Source organism: Bombina bombina, chromosome 6 (assembly GCF_027579735.1).
Source record: "Bombina bombina isolate aBomBom1 chromosome 6, aBomBom1.pri, whole genome shotgun sequence".
Taxonomy (NCBI): domain Eukaryota; kingdom Metazoa; phylum Chordata; class Amphibia; order Anura; family Bombinatoridae; genus Bombina; species Bombina bombina.
Genome location: NC_069504.1, coordinates 1,080,039,961 through 1,080,062,184, shown reverse-complemented (window position 1 = coordinate 1,080,062,184; position 22,224 = coordinate 1,080,039,961). Strand labels below are relative to the sequence as shown.

General features: G+C 38.6%; 1 protein-coding gene across 1 annotated transcript in view; it reads left to right on the top strand.

The window, feature by feature from the left end:
• The window catches only part of SLC13A4 (solute carrier family 13 member 4), an 83,747-nt gene that overhangs the window by 4,450 nt on the left and 57,073 nt on the right, over positions 1 to 22,224 (top strand). Inside the window, exon 3 of the mRNA XM_053719690.1 lies at positions 17,636 to 17,772. Coding sequence (XP_053575665.1) covers positions 17,636 to 17,772 — 137 coding nt within the window. The remainder of the gene's footprint in view (positions 1 to 17,635; positions 17,773 to 22,224) is intronic.

Below are 22,224 nucleotides of genomic sequence, written 5' to 3'. Positions count from 1 at the left end.
TATGTTTGAAAAGAATGTGTGGAATGCAATTACGTAATTAGAAGCATGTGCAGATTCAGGTGGCAAATCTCGGCAAGGGAGGACTAAATTACTAGAATTTGTTTATTAAAGCAACCATGTAGTTGCGCGCCTGTGCAGTTAAATATTGTGTTATTACATTTCTAGGGGGTCATTTTTGCTTCAATTACACGTTTTTCACTGCTCAGCCGCGCACATGTAATCCAAATGAAAAAGTGTGTCTCCGCCACTACATGTGCATATTAAAAACTGTTGTGCATGTGGAGACACTTTATTTCATTTGTATGACATGTGCGCGGCTGAGCAATAAAAAGCTTGTGTAATCAAAGCAAAATATACCTCGTACAAATTTTCTATGTACATGTTTAACTGCGCAGGCGCACATCTACATGGCCGCTTTAATAAAAAATAAAAAATGATAGAAATTTAGCCCTCCCGCATTGAGGTTTGCTACCTGAATCTGCGCATGCTTCTAATTATGTAATCGCATTTCACACATTCTTATCAAACACATCGGGAGTGCGATTACGTAATTGTATGCATGCACACATCCAGGTAGCAAATCTCAACAAGGGAGCAAATTCAGACAGAACATGAGCACAGTCATGTTATTTCCATACTCATTTTAACGAAGTTTACTATGAAATCTCGCAATATTTCAGTACAGTGCCTCAAGATCACAGTAAAGCAAGAGATGAACTCAGCACTGCTGAAGCTGATCGGCTTCTTCTTTTTTCACCATGCTGATGACAGTAAAAAAAAGTAGCTTTGGATCACAGAGCACTTACTCTGGTGAGCTGAAGACATTTTGAGGTAAATATTCTCCTTTACATAGAGATTTTCAGGTGATATTTTGTCAGCTTTTTACAGTTATGCTGCATCAATTTCAAGTAAATTAGCATATGAGTATTTTGTCCTCATAAAACATTAATTTTACACTGCAGTGCTTAAAGTGACATTATACTCTAAAATGTTCTTCCCTTTACTGTGTTCTCAATGGTTCATTTAACCTGCTAAACTGTATTGAATTGTTTGCAGACAATTCCTTTGTCTTTATTTCATTATTTGAAATAGCTGCTTTTGCCTATATAAACTGCAACCTACACTGATAATATGAATAACAAATCCGTTCTCTGTAGTAAACAGGACATAATAGAACTGATTAATCTCCCATTGTGGGGGTAGGGGAGAGACAGATATTTTTGTATATGAAATAGCTGGTTCTGCCTAGTCCTAATTAGTATTTCAATGCCTAACTATGTTTAGAGATAGGTAACATTAGCAGGTCTGCTTTACCTGCAGGCTCAGCCCATTTTTATGGGTGACGGTTTTACTAGCAAGATCAACTATTTAAAATACAAAATAAAGGAAGCATTTGACTCGCGCGCGCACGACAGGAAAACAAATTTTATGCACCATCCATAAATATAAAAAAGTACTTTCTTGTCCCTTTTAGGATTTCTGACAAGAGTCCTATTACTAATGCATGTGGAGCATTTCCTACATAATATTTATATTCAGCATGCGCTGCCTTACGAGGGGGAAGCTGTGTAGAAACTGAGAATTACAGTTTATTATATCTCCCAGCTCTCACTGCATATCTTGAGGTTATTAAAAAACAAAGCAGCCTTTTAACTGCTGGACACTGGAACCGCAGCCCCTCAGCTTAAGAAGTTTTTTATTAGAAATAACTGCAGAGCCTAATAATAGAAATCACTTTAGTGGGACAAAGGTGCTAAACACATCTCCATGGTTACTGTTCTGTTATTTATTATAGGGGGGGACAGGGCTAAACTCATCTGAATTTATTAACCATTCATAGGTCCAATTTATGTTTTCTGGATGATTCTAGATGTTAAAGACTCTGCGCCAAAGAGAATCTATTATAAAAATGTCCTGGTATTTTGAAAGTATAATATGACTTTGTAAAAGTCGCCAAAGTAGCGTGCAACATTACATGCAGTATATAATGCTGCAATACTTTAGTTAACCCCAAAGACAGTAGAAAGAGCATTAACACAGACAAATCTTCACTGCAATGCGGGGGCTTGCCTATCTCAACACAAGGCTAGATTACAAGTGGTGCACAAACATTAGTTTAGTTGCGCTATTGCAATATTGTGACCGCGCTAACATGCACACGTATTACAAGTTGAAAATAAATGTGTACCGTTGAGCCAATCTAAATTTAAGATTGTCAGATTAGAGGGTTAGAGCTAAAAATACATGTGCATCAAACACAACACAAATAAATTAAAATGTTATACTCATATATACACTTTCTAATAAAAAATATTAATTTAAATATTAATAAAACTTTTTTATACGGGTTAAAAGGTATATGGCATATGACAAGGTATTTGAATGGAAAGGGCAATATTGTGTGTGTATATATATATATATATATATATATATATATATATATATATATATATATATATATATATATATATATATATATATATATATGTAACCCCTTCCTTATCCATCTTTGGTGAGAATGATACAGGTTGGACGGTCACCTTTGACGCTGTGGCTTCACAGGAATGACCTAAGTCTCCACTGGAGTAGGGAGTCTGGGACATCTTGATTAATGTAACGTACAGTGCCTCCACTCAGTAATAACAATTCTCAGGGAACCCACAACACTGAGACAATGAGTTCCCCACAACATGCAATAATAAAAACAAGCAGATAATAAAGTAACTGAATATATTTAAATGCAAATAGAACAACATATAAATAACATAACAGTCCCACACTTTGCAGGGTACCCTTTTTCCCAAAATACACTGCTAAATAAAGTCCCTTGTGGTGGTGCACGTTGGGGCCCTTAGCAAGTTTCAGATATCTGTTTAGTGTGAGGGATAACTTTAAGTGTTCCACTGCCTGAATCCTCCTGAAGAATGTTCTAGAAAAGGCTTGGTCCTCTGGCTGCTTTCTCTGCTGCTTGCTTTTCCACTTAAGTGCTGACAGTCTGAAGTGACAGCTTACTCTAGTCCCAATGTAGCTGCTTCTTACTGTGACATCAGGCTGAGTGTTCACAGCATGCAGGGTCCTGGATGCTTTATTTCCACTTAAGTGCTGACAGTCTGAAATGACAGCTCACTCTAGTCCCAATGTAGCTGCTTCTTACTGTGACATCAGGCTGAGTGTTCACAGCATGCAGGGTCCTGGATGCTTTATTTCCACTTAAGTGCTGACAGTCTGAAGTGACAGCTTACTCTAGTCCCAATGTAGCTGCTTCTTACTGTGACGTCAGGCTGAGTGTTCACAGCATGCAGGGTCCTGGATGCTTTATTTCCACTTAAGTTCTGACAGTCTGAAATGACAGCTTACTCTAGTCCAAAGGTAGCTGCTTCTTACTGGGACATCAGGCTGAGTGTTCACAGCATGCAGGGTCCTGGATGCAGCCTTTATCATCCCAGGCAGAATCACACTCACACACCTTTTAGCAGCTCTGACTAAAAATCTCCTCACAGGAAGTCTCTGAAACTGTCAGCCTCTGATTGGCTCTCACTACCATGTGATGCAGGGTTGAGCAAAGGGCAAAGTGCAAAGTGCAGTTAATCCCTGCAGCAAAATGACAAAGGGCTACATTCTCCCCCTGTAAAATTCCTGCCTTCCACTGGCAGGGCAGATACATTAAATAATTAAACATCACTCCGGCACAAGTAACGAACTAATCTAATACAGTTGTGTTGCATTACCTAACAATGTATTCAAGGTGTCAAGGGCATGTAATACTTGTATGACCTTGGAGTGGGACTCTTGCCAGTATGTGGGTTCCCCTACTCGGTCATAAGTGAATAATCTTGGTGGACGCCTATGTCTTTGACTTCCTCTTGAGTCTCTTTGTGGCAACTGTTGAATTCCTCCAGAAGTAGATCTTCTCCCTGTTCTGTTTGGAAAGAGTGCTTTAGCTTGAGGCCTAGGTCTTCCCATAGAATATATATCTGTGTCAGTAGATCTAGGGATGAAGTTGGGGCTTTCATGATTAAGATCTGACTGAGGAGAAGCAACAGGAGGATCAGAAGCTTCTGGCTGAGCATCAGGAGGTGTCCACCACTCTTGATCTAAACCTGAATTGTCATGGTTTCCTTCACTAGAATTATCTGCTTCCTTCACTTCTGGTTGACCAACAGGTAACAAATTATTTTGATGCTGTGCCTTAATTCGGCCTTCAGGCCCTTTTATTTTGTATACAGGAAGTCCTGGAAGCTTGGAAACCACTTCAAAAAGGGTGCCTTTCCACCGGTCAGCGAGTTTGTGCTTTCAGATAATACCTAGGTTTCTAAGGAGAACCTTATCTCCTGGCTGAATTTCACTATGCCTGACTGTAGCGTCATAACGTCTTTTGTTATTTTCGTTAATCCAGGAACTAGCCTTCTCTGCCAGGTCATAGGCTCTTTGTAGACTCTGTTTCAAGTTGAAAACATACTGGTAATGTGGGACATGGGCCATTCCATCAGAGGAGACATCAAACTGAAGATCTATTGGAAGCCTTGCTTCTCGACCAAAAAGCAAGTAGGAGAATATCCTGTAGATTGATGTCTTGTACAATTGTATGCGTGAACCATGGCTTCAACATGCCTACTCCAGGTTCTTTTCTCTGTATCGTTAAGGGTCCCTAACATGTCCAACAGGGTACGGTTGAACCTTTCAGGAAGAGCATCCCCTTCAGGATGGTAAGGAGTAGTTCTGGACTTTTCAATGTTTAGCAGTTTCAAAAGTTCTTTTATGAGTCGGCTTTCAAAGGCACGACCCTGATCAGAATGAATTTGGCTAGGTAACCCGTAGTGAATGAAAAACTTCTGCCATAGCACTTTGGCAACTGTAGTGGCTTTCTGGTCTTTAGTAGGGTAAGCTTGAGCATACCTGGTGAAATGATCAGTCACTACCAGTACATTTCCTACTCCTGCTGAATCAGTCTCAATACACAGAAAATCCATACAGACTAGATCCATGGGGCCAGAGCTCTTTAGGTGGCCCATTGGCGCAGCTCGGGTAGGTAGAGTTTTCCTCTGAATACACCTTCGGCAATTATGACAATGCCTCTCCACAGACTCTCTCATTTTTGGCCAGAAGAAACGATCTTGCACCAATCCAAAAGTTTTGTCCACTCCCAGGTGTCCATGTTGGTCATGCAAGTACCATTCCTCTATACTTTTCTGGTAATACCAACTGTCTTCGTCCTGGGTGATCATGATATTGAATGAGCCTATAGAGAAGTCCCTTCTCAATACGGAAATGGCTCCATTCTCTCTTGAATAGTTGTTGCAACTCAGCAGGTAAACAGTTCATGTATTTTTGGCACCCATTCTTAACAGCTTTTAATAATGGGCCCACTGTTGGGTCTTGAGCTTGAGTTTGTTGTTTATCCTCATTACTGATGCTTGTCCACTGGGGCAGGTTAACTGGGTAACACATAGCCTCTGGAACTGCCTCAGCACTACAACTGAGTGAGTCAATGCATCTCAATTGAGAAAAGTTAACCCACCCATCTTCAGTGATAGAGGTCTGACACAAAGCCCTTACTCCAGGGCCAGGAATTTCAATCCAATCTTCTTTATCTGTCTCTGGAGGAAGTCCAGGTCTCAGAGATAAAGCATCAGCTCCCACATTAGTAGATCCAGGCTTGTATTTCAATGAGAAGCTATAGTTGGACAAAGCTGCAAGCCAGTGATGTCCAGTGGCATCTAGTTTAGCTCTAGTCAAGATATAGGTGAGGGGATTGTTGTCGGTCCTCACCTCAAATTCTGCACCATACAGGTAATCATGTAGTTTATATACGATAGCCCACTTCAATGCTAGAAATTCTAGTTTATGCACTGGGTAATTCTTTTCAGATTTAGACAAGCTCCGACTAATGTAGACAACAGGCCTCAGCCCCTCAGGATGTGCCTGGTGGAGAACGCCTCCAAGCCCTTCCATGCTGGCATCTACACGAAGCACAAATGGTTTCTCAAGATCTGAATATGCCAGTACAGGAGCTTCAGTCATCTTACTTTTAAGTAGCTGAAAAACCTCTTCACAGGAATTAGTCCACTTATCTCCTATGGGTTTCTTGGAATGCAGGCTCTTCTGCTTGGCATTCTCTCCAGGATCCAATTTCAGAAGATTGTGAAGACTTCTGGCTATCTTGGAATAACCTTCTACAAAACGGCGGTAGTAACCGCGGAACCCCAAGAATGAACGTAGCTCTTCAATATTCTTTGGTCTTGGCCAATTTACCACTGCTTCTATTTTTGCTGGGTCTGTGGCCACACCTTCTGCAGAAACTATATGTCCAACATAAGTCACTGAGCTTCTTGCAAATTTGCATTTGTCAACGGATAACTTCAGACCTTCAGCTTGCAATCGATCTAACACCCTCAGCATCCAATTTTCATGTTCTTCAGGGGTTCTTCCAAAAATTATTATATCATCCAGATAAACAAGGCACTCTCTTGGACTAAGGTCCCCAAGGGTCTTTTCCATTAATCTCTGGAAAGTTGTTGGGGCCCCGGTAATCCCTTGTGGCATACGGGTAAACTGGTAGAAACCCAAAGGGCAGATGAATGCTGTTTTCTCTTGGTCTTCTTTTTTCTTGGAAACTTGATAATATCCAGAGCAGAGATCCAATACACTAAACCATTTGCTACCAGATAGAGCATTCAGTAGATCTTCTATTTGGGGTAGTGTATACTGGTCAGGAATTGTTCGTTTATTTAAAGTTCGATAGTCTATACACAATCGCACAGAGCCATTCTTTTTCCTCACCACTACAATGGGAGAAGCATAGGGACTTCTAGATTCTTTGATAATGCCAGTATCTTCCATTTCTTGCAAGATGTTTCTCACATCCTCCACATCTCATGGTACTATACGTCGAGACCTCTCACAAAATGGAGCAGAGTCCATCAATCTTATGGTGTGTTGTGTACTCTTGCAATACCCTACATCCATGTCTTAGAAGACTCCTCTTCTGGTTTTTAGAGCTTTAAGCAATCTCTCTTTCTATTCAAATGGTAAACTTGAGTCTTCAAAATCAAACTCCAATTCTCCTGAGGAGTTGACTGCTGGTTCTATAGGAAGGGCAGAAATAGGGGTTATTTCCTCTAAGAGGTGAAGGATTCCCAATTCTTGATCATGATCAATATGGACATCTCTTGGGGACAGATTACAGACAGTTACTGCTAAAAAAGCCTGTTGTGCCTTTCTGCCAATCCTTGACTTCAGGCATAATCATCCAGCCCTTTCGAATGTCCTCTTCAGGAATATATTCTACACAGTAGATCTGTGCACAATTAATCATACCCTCCTGTAAGGTGGGTACAGCTTTAACAGATTTCATTTCTCCAGGTCGTAAAGTCAAAGGCTGGGGTCCCCATTAATGGAACTACCCAGTCAGTGATTCTTGAGCTAATTTGTGACATTCGTGTCTTAGGGCAGGCTCCAATTAAGCCATCTGATTAATGGATACATTTCCTACCTCTTGCAAGTAGAACCTAAACAAGTTTCGAACCATAATAGTGTTGGTTCCCAGGAGAATGGAAAAACTTTATTGTTTAGGGGTAGGGCACAACAGAGCCTCCACATCTATGGAGCAAGTCTTTCCAGTGTTCAGTTGTGGGATAACAATCTGCACTCTGACTACTCCTTCTACTATACAGGCTTGTGAACCTAGACCCCATAAACTGACATCTTTAGCTGTGGCAATAGGGAAGTGACGTAGATGAGCATCATAAAATGATCTGAAGATAATGGTCACCTGGGATCCAGTGTCTAGCAATGCAGAAGCTGGGATGCCCTCAACCATAAGTGATACCAGTGGCTTGGGTCCAACTTTGATACTTGCAGCTGTTCCCAGGCTCTTAATGTGACACTTCTTCCAATGAGTCCACTTTTTTTTCTAGAAACTTTTCTTTTGGGTAAGGGATCTGTGACAAAGGTTTCAACCTGAAGAACATCTTCTGTATGTGTACAATGGGATGCTATATGCCCAAGCCCATTACATCTAAAACATCTGAGAGGTTTGTCATGTTTATTATCCTGGGTAGTTGAATTGATCGATTCGCAATTTCTGGGTTGAGGTTCTTTTTTCTCTTTTGTACCTTTGATTTTCTGGGAACTGTCCTGAGCAGAGGATTTCTCAGGAGCTCTTATCCGTGAACGAGTAAGATAAGTCTTCTGTATAGTCCTTACTTCCTTCATTACTTCAGCAAAAGATAGAACCTTTTTAATACATAAAAGATTCTCCAAGGTGGCTGCACAGGAGTCTCCAGGTAGTGTTCCTCTAAGGAGCTGTTTGCACCGGTATTTGTCAATTTCAGATGCGGGAATTATCCCTTTCTCCACTAATGTTCCTACTATGAGTTCTACTCTCACAACATTGGCTGACAGCTTTTCACCTTTTACTTGAATTGTATTTGCATATCGTTCTCTCAACTCAAACTCATCTTCTTCCTCTGCATATGCAGTCATTATAATTTGAAGGAGCTCTGATGCAGAAGCTTGAGTATGGATAATTTGATGGTGCCTTACCAGGTCTAAGGCTGGACCTTTTAAACCTTCTATGAGCCTTTGTCGTTTCACATCCTCAGAGCAAGCCCATTCTTTAAGAAGCTGCAAAGTAGTGTCTCTCCAGGGTTTGAAGAACTCTTCTCCAACAGGAGTAGGGTCAATCCCAGAGAAAATCTTCAATCTCTTGTAATTGTGAATGTGTTGAGCTTGGGTCAGTTCCACCGCTAATTGTTTAAGGACATTTGTTATATTTGTACCAGCCTATACAGGGAATTCCAATATCGACTGTCAGTACGAATTACTTCCAACACTCAACTGACGCAACTAAATCACTCCTCCTGAATTGCTGTCAAATTACTCTTTGATCACGTGACACCCGACTATCCAATGATAGGAGGACGATCCTGATTGGTTCACATAGGGGTGTGAGAAATCCCCGACTTTACGATTGGCTACCGTACGGTACATATGCAGTGAGGCTGCTATCAGTCCGGTTAGCCTTTGAGAAAGCCGAGTCAGGCGAAATGCGCATCAGGCGCCATTAACAGCTACACTATCCATTTGCTTAATTTTCATTGTTGATACTGTCTCCTGCATTATGAGATACTCAATTTGACTTTTACTTAGACGGACTTATACCATTGCACCAGATAGAGTATTATGTTTGGAGGTCAATCCTCTTTTATAGATAGCCCTTTGTGCAATCCGTGAACATTTTGTGGGTATACTTCTGCCTAAGTCTAGCCTTGCTATTTGCTCATTTGTCAGTATCTTAATTGGTATATTTCATGGATATGTTAGCTTCACATTCACTTGTGTTTTTAATATAAGTTTTATTTATTACTACACTGGTAGTTCTTTTTACTATTAGTATGATTAAACGTTAAGTTTTAAATACATTCACCCAACCTGCATAGCCCTATTTGCCTTTCTTTGTGAGTGCTCTGCTACTGTCCGCTTTTCCTCCTAATTTTTTTAGTAAACAAGGCTGGAAACATGAAACCGGAAACCTCCATCCAAGGAGTTACTGAAGGAAAAATACACTGAAAGTTCTAACAGGCAAACCCCAGCTTCAACCGTCTTTGTTCAATCAATGAAAGTCTCATAGAAACTGATTCTATTCCTACTTAAGAACAATTAATAGGTTGGAGTTCCTATCAACCTGAGTCTTTAATGGAACCTAGGAACATAGGATAGATTTTTTTTTATGGGGTGGCCTTGATCTGAAACCTATTCAATATCATTGAGACTTTAATAATCAAAGAATTAAAACAGACTAAAACTAACGGCTAGATTTGGAGTTTTGTCGGTAACGACCCGAAAAACTAACGCCGGCTTTTTTCTGGCCGCACCATAAAAATAACTCTGGTATTGAGAGTCCACATAAAGGCTGCGTTAGGCTCCAAAAAAGGAGCGTAGAGCATTTTTAACGCAGCTTCAACTCTCGATACCAGAGTTGCTTACGCAAGCGGCCAGCCTCAAAAACGTGCTCGTGCACGATTCTCCCATAGGAAACAATGGGGCTGTTTGAGCTGAAAAAAAAACCTAACACCTGCAAAAAATCCGCTTTCAGCTCCTAACGCAGCCCCATTGTTTGCTATGCGGAAACACTTCCTACGTCTGCACCTAACACTCTAGCATGTACCCCGAGTCTAAACACCCCTAACCTTACACTTATTAACCCCTAATCTGCTGTCCCTGCTATCGCTGACCCCTGCATATTATTATTAACCCCTAATCTGCCGCTCCGTAAACCGCCGCTACTTACATTATCCCTATGTACCCCTAATCTGCTGCCCTAACATCGCCGACCCCTATATTATATTTATTAACCCTAACACTAACACCCCCCTAAGTTAAATATAATTTAAATCTAACAAAATTAATTAACTCTTATTAAATAAATTATTCCTATTTAAAGCTAAATACTTACCTGTAAAATAAATCCTAATATAGCTACAATATAAATTATAATTATATTATAGCTATTTTAGGATTAATATTTATTTTACAGGTAACTTTATATTTATTTTAACCAGGTACAATAGCTATTAAATAGTTAAGAACTATTTAATAGCTAAAATAGTTAAAATAATTACAAATTTACCTGTAAAAGAAATCCTAACCTAAGTTACAATTAAACCTAACACTACACTATCAATAAATTAATTAAATAAACTACCTACAATTACCTACAATTAACCTAACACTACACTATCAATAAATTAATTAAATACAATTCCTACAAATAAATACAATTAAATAAACTTGCTAAAGTACAAAAAATAAAAAAGAACTAAGTTACAAAAAATAAAAAAATATTTACAAACATAAGAAAAATATTACAACAATTTTAAACTAATTACACCTACTCTAAGCCCCCTAATAAAATAACAAAGACCCCCAAAATAAAAAAAATGCCCTTCCCTATTCTAAATAACTAACGTTCAAAGCTCTTTTACCTTACCAGCCCTGAACAGGGCCCTTTGCGGGGCATGCCCCAAGAAGTTCAGCTCTTTTGCCTGTAAAAAAAAAAATACAATACCCAAGCCCCCCAACATTACAACCCACCACCCACATACCCCTCATCTAACCCAAACCCCCCTTAAATAAACCTAACACTAAGCCCCTGAAGATCTTCCTACCTTGTCTTCACCTCACCGGGTTCAACGATCTGTCCAGAAGAGCTCCTCCGATGTCCTGATCCAAGCCCAAGCGGGGGGCTGAAGAGGTCCATGATCCGGCTGAAGTCTTCATCCAAGCGGGAGCTGAAGAGGTCCATGATCCGGATGAAGTCTTCATCCAAGCGGGAGCTGAAGAGGTCCATGATCCGGATGAAGTCTTCTATCAACGGCATCTTCAATCTTCTTTCTTCCGGATACATCTTGCAGACCTCCGACGCGGAACATCCTCTTCTCCCGACGCCTACTAGCCTAATGACGGTTCCTTTAAGGGACGTCATCCAAGATGGCGTCCCTCGAATTCCGATTGGCTGATAGGATTCTATCAGCCAATCGGAATTAAGGTAGGAATATTCTGATTGGCTGATGGAATCAGCCAATCAGAATCAAGTTCAATCCGATTGGCTGATCCAATCAGCCAATCAGATTGAGCTCGCATTCTATTGGCTGTTCCGATCAGCCAATAGAATGCGAGCTCAATCTGATTGGCTGATTGGATCAGCCAATCGGATTGAACTTGATTGTGATTGGCTGATTCCATCAGCCAATCAGAATATTCCTACCTAAATTCCGATTGGCTGATAGAATCCTATCAGCCAATCGGAATTCGAGGGACGCCATCTTGGATGATGTCCCTTAAAGGAACCGTCATTCGGCTAGTAGGCGTCGGGAGAAGAGGATGTTCCGCGTCAGAGGTCTGCAAGATGGATCCGGAAGAAAGAAGATTGAAGATGCCGTTGATAGAAGACTTCATCCGGATCATGGACCTCTTCAGCTCCCGCTTGGATGAAGACTTCATCCGGATCATGGACCTCTTCAGCTCCCGCTTGGATGAAGACTTCAGCCGGATCATGGACCTCTTCAGCCCCCCGCTTGGGCTTGGATCAGGACATCGGAGGAGCTCTTCTGGACAGATCGGTGAACCTGGTATGGTGAAGATAAGGTAGGAAGATCTTCAGGGGCTTAGTGTTAGGTTTATTTAAGGGGGGTTTGGGTTAGATTAGGGGTATGTGGGTGGTGGGTTGTAATGTTGGGGGGGGGTATTGTATGTTTTTTTTTTTACAGGCAAAAGAGCTGAATTCTTTGGGGCATGCCCCGCAAAGGGCCCTGTTCATGGCTGGTAAGGTAAAAGAGCTTTGAACTGTAGTAATTTAGAATAGGGTAGGGCATTTTTTATTTTGGGGGTCTTTGTTATTTTATTAGGGGGCTTAGAGTAGGTGTAATTAGTTTAAAATTGTTGTAATATTTTTCTTATGTTTGTAAATATTTTTTTATTTTTTGTAACTTAGTTCTTTTTTATTTTTTGTACTTTAGTTAGTTTATTTCATATTGTAGTTATTTGTAGGAATTGTATTTAATTTATTTATTGATAGTGTAGTGTTAGGTTTAATTGTAGGTAATTGTAGGTATTGTATTTAATTAATTTAATGATAGTATAGTGTTAGGTTTAATTGTAACTTAGGTTAGGATTTATTTTACAGGTAATTTTGTAATTATTTTAACTAGGTAGCTATTAAATAGTTCTTAACTATTTAATAGCTATTGTACCTGGTTAAAATAATTACAAAGTTGCCTGTCAAATAAATATTAATCCTAAAATAGCTATAATATAATTATAATTTATATTGTAGCTATATTAGGATTTATTTTACAGGTAAGTATTTAGCTTTAAATAGGAATAATTTATTTAATAAGAGATAATTCATTTCGTTAGATGTAAATTATATTTAACTTAGGGGGGTGTTAGTGTTAGGGTTAGACTTAGCTTTAGGGGTTAATACATTTATTAGAATAGCGGTGAGCTCCAGTCGGCAGATTAGGGGTTAATAAGTGTAGGCAGGTGGAGGCGACGTTGTGGGGGGCAGGTTATGGGTTAATAAATATAATACAGGGGTCGACGGTGTTAGGGGCAGCAGATTAGGGGTACATAAGGATAACGTAGGTGGCGGTCGGCAGATTAGGGGTTAAAAACATTTATTCGAGTGTCGGCGATGTGGGGGGGACCTCGGTTTAGGGGTACATAGGTAGTTTATGGGTGTTAGTGTACTTTAGAGTACAGTAGTTAAGAGCTTTATAAACCGGCGTTAGCCCAGAAAGCTCTTAACTACTGACTTTTTTCCTGCGGCTGGAGTTTTGTCGTTAGATGTCTAACGCTCACTTCAGACACGACTCTAAATACCGGAGTTAGAAAGATCCCATTGAAAAGATAGGATACGCAATTTACGTAAGGGGATCTGCGGTATGGAAAAGTCGCGGCTGAAAAGTGAGCGTTAGACCCTATTTTGAGTGACTCCAAATACCGGCGGTAGCCTAAAACCACCGTTAGGAGCCTCTAACGCTGGTTTTCACGGCTAACGCCAAACTCCAAATCTAGGCCTATGCTTCCTGAAAAAGGAATAACTTATTCCCTACCAGAGCCTCTGATCAGGGACTGTAACTATATGCAAAATTGTATGAGGGAGTGGATAATAAAACTGTTAGATCTGTTCCAGTTAAACTAATGGTAGCTGACCCTGTCATTATTCTCCAGAGCATAAAAATAGGGCTGGGAAATAGGTTTGCAGCCTTGCAAACAGAGGGATTCATGCTCAAAGTCAGTTATACTATTCTTTTATTTCCAGACAGAACCAGAACTTTGATACTGGGTGGAGGAAAAAGATTTCTGAGCCCTGTTCTGATAAAAGGGACAAAACACAAATACCTTTGGACTTCTAGTCCTGAGGAAGAAAAGTTCCTAAACCCACAGACACCATAGAAATAATGGGAATTTAAATCAAAACAAATAAAATATTTAACTGTAAAGAAAGAGTTAAAAGTCTGGAAAAATAAAACATTTTAGCAGACCAAGATTCTAGTTATAATGTATTTCTAGAAAAAATGCTAAAAACATACTCTAGCATTAAAGAAATATGTCAAAAAAAGACATCACAAAATAAAGCATTTGCACATTTAAACAACATAAAGAAGTTTAAAAAAAACCTTACTGGCAGAATCATAAGAAATCTTCCCAGAAAGACTATATAACCAAATAATCAGGCAATAGCCACATCAGCAATAGATATTACCAGGGGCGGACTGAGACTAACCAGGGCCCCCGGGCAAAAGTGTGGCAGGGCCCCCCACATCCTCTTTGCTCCACCTACCTCTTCAGCCCCTCCCATCTCCTTGCCCCCTCCCACCTCATATGCCTCTCCCCTACCATGTTTTTAATTGCCATATAAAGAGACAATTTTTAAAATATTTTTAAGAAGAACTAAATATTGTAAATTAAAAAAATAAAAGAAGAATACCCCAAGAATATATGCACTACAGTATGGAGCAGAAAGTAGTGATGGGCAGACAAGGGGTTAAAATCACTTATGTTTACTTGTTACGGGCAACTAAAGAGGTACAATCATTAATTTGTATGTTACTGGCAGCCAAGGGGTAAAATTACTCATTAGTTATCAAAAAATGACATCATGTGAGTAACATTAAGGCTAAGGTAGTGCTGTTAGGTGGGACATTGTGTTACACAACTATCATTGTGCCCATCACAGATTGTCCAGTATATTGGTGCAGGGCAGCTGGAGTCTGGTTTTGAGGATAAAAATAAAAAGCACCTTTAACTTAGCCTGGGGCATGTGATGCTTGGTTGAAAAGAACCTTTTAAATAAGGGAGTTATATGGTCTTTTAAAGGGACAGAAAGTGAAAATTAAACTACAGATACTGCATATTATTTTATACAATATGCCAATTTACTTTTAGCAAACTTGCTTAATTTTGTTGGTATCCTTTTGTTGAATAGTAACCCTTGGTAGGCTCACTGGCAGCAATGCACTACTGTGAGCTAGCTGAACATATTGGGTGGGCCAATGACAAGAGGCATATATATGTGTACACCAATCGCCAGCTAGCTCTCAGTAGTGTATTGATGCTCCTAAGCCTACCTAGGTATGATTTTAAAGATATTAATGGGGAAAAGCAAATTTTTTTATTAATAGTAAATTGGGAATTTGTATAACATTGCGTGCTGTCTGGATCATGAAGTTTAATTTTGATTACGGTCCCTTTATATATCACGTGACTCATATGAATTTGACAATTTCTTATCTAGCTGGGCAGTTTATCTAATTTTAAAGATAATACATTTACTTTAAAGGGATATTCCAGTCAAAACTGAATTGCATATAGATGAACTACATCTTTGGACAGAAACATATTTACAATATACATATATTAGCAAAAATGGTTCTAGTAAAAGTTCTCTCTATTTTAGTGTTAACATTTTTCTCTACATGTGAAGCATAACTAGATATTCTCAGTGCACCATCATTTTAAAAAAAAACATTATTTTATGATTCTCATAGAGCAGTGTTTCTCAACCTTTTTGTAGCAAGTACCACTGTGGGTTTTTATTTAATTTCTATGTACCCCGACTGTAGCACAAATATTACTGATCTTTTACAGGAGCAAAAATGGAAATCGTGTGTCACTCGATTTCACAAGCTTGTATCAGATATGTCAATAAAGTAAATATATAGGAATCAGAAATTTGTTTTATGTTTTCCGGCATTTAACATTTGGAAATATTACCACGGAAAATAATAAACACGTAAAACACAGATATATAGTCCCTTGATAATAATGATATGCAATCGATGTGCTTCTTATAAAACTCTACTTGATGATGGAAGTAATATTTATGGCATCATCTTTCTATTTTTAATAAGCATTTAATTCACAGTTTATCTGTTTTGTTTCACTGTGACTTCTGTATGATGCACTTTACCTATTTCACAGTGACACATTTATCTGGCACTTGTCTCTGTGACACTTGGTCACAGTAATACACTTTCCCTGTTCATATCAGTGAAGCTCATTTCCAGCCCTCGTATGTCACTATGCCAGAATCTAAGGTTTTACCAATTTGAGGTGAATCAGTGATTGTGATTAAGCAGTGGTTCAACCTAGGCAGGGAAATACAATCTGCCCTGTTAGAAGTGCTCGAGGGTAGAAATGAGAAACACAGCTTTCTTTGATCTGTCATATTTACAATAGCTACATCAGGAAATAAAATAATGAAGACCACTCCTTGGAGTACCCCTTGGCAATGCCCCAAGTACCTCCAGGGGTACACGTACCACAAGTTGAGAAACTAGGGAATAGAGCATGCAATTTTAAGCAACTTTCTAATTTACTCATTTTATCAATCTTTCTTCAATCTCTTGGTATCTTTATTTGAAAAGCAGGAATGAAAGTTTAAGAGCCGGCCCATTTTTGGTTCAGCACCCTGGATAGTGCTTGCTGATTTGTGGATACATTTAGACACCAATCAGCAAGGGCAACCCAGGTGTTGAACCTAACATGGGCCGACTCCTAAGCTTTCATTCATGCTTTTCAAATAAAGATTACAAGAGAACAAAGAAAATTTGATAATAGGAGTAAATTAGAAATTTGCTTAAGATTGTATGCTCTATCTGAATCATGACTGGAACCACTAATGCTGGAGATGAGCTGTAGGCCATATATTTCAGTAGGCTGGAATCTTTAGTTGTGTAAGATGTCGGTAGCTAGTTGGTAAGTTTAATAGGGCAGAAGATTAGTCAAAAGCCACACCAGGGTTAGGATCCGGAGTGATCAACAGAAATGAAGCAACAAGGCCAAATGTAGGGGAGGAGTCCAGAGAACAATTCCAGAAGTCAGCAGCAAAGTAATAGGTCCAAATCAGGCAACAGGTTAGAGGGATAGACAAATAGCAAAATTCAGATATCAAGCCAGGGTCATAACAGCCAGGTAAGCCACAGGAACAGAAATGGTGGGAACTTCATAGTCTAATAACTGAGCATCAAATAGTGTGCTCAAAGCTCTATTAACACTTCATGTCCATCTTTTGTCACAATTTCAGCAGCAGGACCACTTCCAAAATCAGGGTAACAAATAAAGCCCCCATTATCACAGATCGCAGATACAGAAAAATATTCTGAGCCATGTTTAGCGCGACCTGCTCCTGGCACATTATCAAAAGCCAGATTCACTCCTGTAACCACAGAAACACTAGCACATCCCAGGGAGCTACGCACTAATAACAGACTTCATAGCGCGTCCATTAGGTCTCCAAAGTAAGAGCTTTGGAGTCTGACAAAAAAAACATTTTTTGCATGTTCGTTAATATCTAGTGATTAAACATATTAAAATATATTTGCATGAAAAAAAACTAGGTTAAAGGCATTTAACATATCGAAGCTAGCAGGAAGGACAGATCATTGTTTATTGGCTGATTAGGACACATCCCACAATTGTATTGCAGGATAGGGACAGACGTACAAAAACAGTGTGAAGCACTTATAGATGCAAAAATTTTATAATAATATTAATTTCAGTAGAACACCAAGCATCAATCTCTGCCCATCATATGATGAATAACTATAGAGTTTTATATCCCTTTTAGGTTGCTGGAGAATATATTAAGAACACAACTTTACTTCTTATGGGAGTTATTTGTCTAGCAGCGTCTGTAGAAAAGTGGAACTTGCACAAGAGAATTGCCCTGAGAATGGTCATGTTGTCAGGGGCTAAGCCTGGCATGTAAGTAACTTCCTGTTACAACATTTTACTCTATTGCCTGATTGGTTTATAAACTCAACACCATTAACAACTGTTTATAATGAAAAGGGATCTTTGTACCATTTGGACTATTACAGTAAGTATTACTTTAAATTTCTCCATTTAAACAATTGGTTGAGCAAGTGATGCCACAATACTGCTATTACTAGGTATATTCTGGTAAAAATGTATCTACAAAAATCCCTATTGGTGTATTCTGGGATTGTTGTTGATCCTTTGTGAGATAAAATAGATTAGAGTCTACATAATTACATTCAATAACTCTGTAAAGGATCTGATTGGCTAACCAAACTGAGAAAACTATCTGCTAGATAAAGCCCCATTCATGTATTATTGATTTAAAATAAACTATTAAATGTGGAAAGAGGTTAGTTTTGAGGGGGTCTACCAAGCTGACAAAGATAATGCAGGTATATCTAAAATGTTTCAGTAATGTGCTTGGGTAAGGGTAATCTAAAGGGAAGGGTACAATATAGTTCCAGATTATTTGCAGAGAATTACCCTTGAATATTACATTTCCTTTAAACTACTGATTTATGATTGCTCCCTATTCCTCAAGTATACATTCCCAAGTAGTTCAGGCCACCAGCCCCATATATCTCAACCTCCTAGAATCCTGTCCCAACCTGATCCTAACAGACTAAAAGTTCAATGAACATTTATTTGAAAGGGATGAGGCTGGATGCATTATGGTTCAGAATTTTGCTCTTGTACATAGTATCTAGTAATATCACTATGCCTATTTAAAAGGTTACTGTACTAAGTTTTTGTTTGTACAGCAAAAAGATTTTTTTTTTTAAATCTATGTTTATAAAAAAAAAAAAAGTATTTTCTTGTGCTTACAAAAACAATTTCCTTGCAAGGCTGATTGAAGCTTTGTGATTTAGTCAGTAAGCTATGCATACCTAGGTATCAGTTGTGCTATTACATGCATGTTTTAATATTTAATTGTTGCTTGTTCCCATACATGATGGAAATGCTTTGTCTACAGTGACCCTTAAACCAAATATGGGCTAGATAACAAGTAGCGCACTAACGTTAGCTACATTAAAATATTGCGTCTTTTTCTGCACGTATTACAAACTGAAAGAAAGCACGACCGCAAGCGAAATTTGCGCTCGTTAAGTTAGCGCAAATTACTAGTGTAAAGGTTTAGGGGCAGGGCTAAATAAAAAGTTGCACCAAACAACATAAATACATTAAAATAAAGTGTTATACACTATCAAATAAAAAGTATTCACATAAATATTAAAAATAAAAAGTTATAAGGGTTAAAAGGTATATGGTATATGACAAGGTAGGGCTATAATGTATATATACATACACGTACATGTCTAAATATGTGTATGTATGGATGTATATGTACATATTTATATATGTGTATACATGTGTATATATGTGTTTATATGTCTATAGTGCCCTCCACTAATATTGGCACCCTTGGTAAATAGGAGCAAAGAAGGCTGTGTAAAATTGTCTTTATTGTTTAACCTTTTGTTAAAAAAAATACACAAAAATACTCTGCTCTCCTGGATATCAAACAATTGCAAACACAACACAGGTTTATCCAAAAAATATTTTTTTTTGTTAAATACCCCGGTATATGTTTGGCACAATTATTGGCACCCTTTTAGTCAATACTTTGTGCTACCTTCATTTGCCAAGATAACAGCTCTGAGTCTCCTCCTATAATGCCTGATAAGGTTGGAGAATACAGGGCAAGGGATCTGAGACCATTCCTCCATACAAAATCTCTCCAGATTCTTAACATTTTGAAGTTGATGCTGGTGGACTCTCCTCTTCAGTTCACCCCACCGTTTTTCTATGGGGTTCAAGTCAGGGACTGGGATGGCCATGGCAGGACCTTGATTTTGTGGTCAGCAGGACATGTTTTGGATCACTGTCCTGCTGGAAGATCCAATCACAGCCCATTGTAAGCTTTATGGCAGAGGTCAGTTGTTCATTTAATATCTGTTGATATTTAATAGAGTCTATGATGCCATGTATCCTAACAAAATGTCAAGGTCCTCTGGCAGAAAGACAGCCACAAAACATTAAAGAGCCACCACCATATTTAGCCATGGGCATGAGGTACTTTTCCATATGACTACCTCTCTGTGTGCCCCAAACCCACCTCTGGTATTTATTGTCAAAAGCTTTATTTTGGTTTCATCTGACCATAGAACCCGATTCCATTTGAATTTCCAGTAGTGTTTGGCAAACTGAAGACGCTTGAGGCTGTTTTTGGATGAAAGTAGAGTCTTTTTTCTTGAAACCATTCCAAACAACTTGTGGTGATGTAGGTGACGTTGGATTGTAGTTTTGGAGACTTTCTGACCCCAAGAGGCAACTAGCTTCTGTAATTCTCCAGCTGTGATCCTTGGAGATATTTTGGCCACTCAAACCATTCTCTTCACATCCGTATGGAGCTTGAAGGCCGGTGTTTCTGGCGAGCCTTCAGGCTTGCCAGAAACACCAGTTATGAAGCAGCGGTCTAAAGACCGCTGCTCTATAACCTGTCCGCCTGCTCTGAGGAGGCGTACAGACATCGCCACAAATCAACCCAATCGAATACGATTGGGTTGATTGACACTCCCCTGCTAGCGGCCTATTGACTGCAAATCTGCAGGGGGCAGCGTTGCACCAGCAGTTCACAAGAGCTGCTGGTACAATGCTGAATGCGAAGAGCGTATTGCTCTCCGCATTCAGCGAGGTCTGTCGGAAATGATCCAGTTGACTGGAACTTCTTAATTATTGCCCTGATGGTGGAAATGTGCATTTTCAATGCTTTTGCTATTTTTTTGTAGCCACTTCCCATTTTGTGAAACTCAATAACCTTTTGCCACACATCACAGCTATATTCCTTGGTCTTACCGATTGTGATAAATGACTAAAGGAATTTGGCCTATGTATTACCTCATATTTATACCCCACGTGAAACAGGAAGTCATGGTTGAACAATTTCCTATTCCTAGCCACCAGGTGTACTAAAAAATGTAAAATATCATTGTGAATATACTTCAAATATATTTTTCCCATATGAATTCATAGGGGTGCCAATAATTGTGGCACACATATATTTAACAAATATTTTTTGGGGGGTAAACCTGTGTTGTGTTTGCAATATCCATGAGAGCAGTGTATTTTTGTGTATTTTTTTGAACAAAAGATAATTTTTCACAGCCTTGATTGCTCATATTTACCAAGGGTGCCAATATTAGTGGAGGGCACTGTATATATGTATATACATATATATATATATATATATATATATATATATATATATACATATACACATACACATACACAAGTATAAACACATATAGACATATGTATATATACTTTAGAGCCCTTTCCACTCAAATCCCTAAAAACATGAAAAATCATTTTTATTCCATTTTAATATTTTATAATGTGCTTATTTACTGTAAATATTTTACATTACAATATTTTTCACATAGGGGAAAATGTTCTTAGTATTTTTAAATAGATATTCCTAGATATACCTATACCTATATATATTTAAAAATAAAAAGAAAGTTTCTTCTATGTGAACAACATTTATATGTAAAATATCCATAATTAATGTCGGATATAGCGCACTTGGTTAAACGTGATTGGTTAAGCACGCGAGCGATAGGTGTTATCTTTTTAAAAAAAATTACAATCTCATTTGAGATATGGGGAGAAGAAGTTAGCGTAGTACCAATATCCTAAGTCCTCAAGTTATCCCACATCGGCTTTCACTTGGGAGCAGACATTTTACTTTCAATTTATAATATGAGCGCTAACCCACACGCATTAATTATTTACCTCTGCTGGTGTTTGCACACGAGTGAAAGGCGGGTACAGAACATTTTATCAGGCATATAACATCATGGCATGTTTTTCTTGAGATATTTCACTATGACCATATATCTGGCACATCTATGTGACACTTTTTTTAACAGTATTCTTCCCTTTCCCTGGTACGTTACCTGTAAGTAGGGTTGACCCCTTTTCTTTTATGAAAAAATAACGACCAGGCTCATTAGCATACATTTGCATAAATAATTATACTGCATATTTCAGGAACTAAAGCTGATATAACTGATTTTAAATGACCATTAGTTTAGGATTCCAAAACACTTAGAAGAAGTTTGACTATCATAGCCTCTTTAGTTCTATATTTAATCTTTATCTTCAACTTTGACCTGAACCTTAAAGGGACACTGAACCCAATTTTTTTTCTTTCATGCTTCAGATAGAGAATGACATTTTAAGCAGCTTTCTAATTTACTCCTATTATCAATTTTTCTTTGTTCTCTTGCTATTTTTATTTTAAAAGCAGGAATGTAAATCTTAACAGCCAGACCATTTTAGGTTCAGCACCATGGATAGTGCTTGCTTATTGGAGGCTTACATTTACCCACC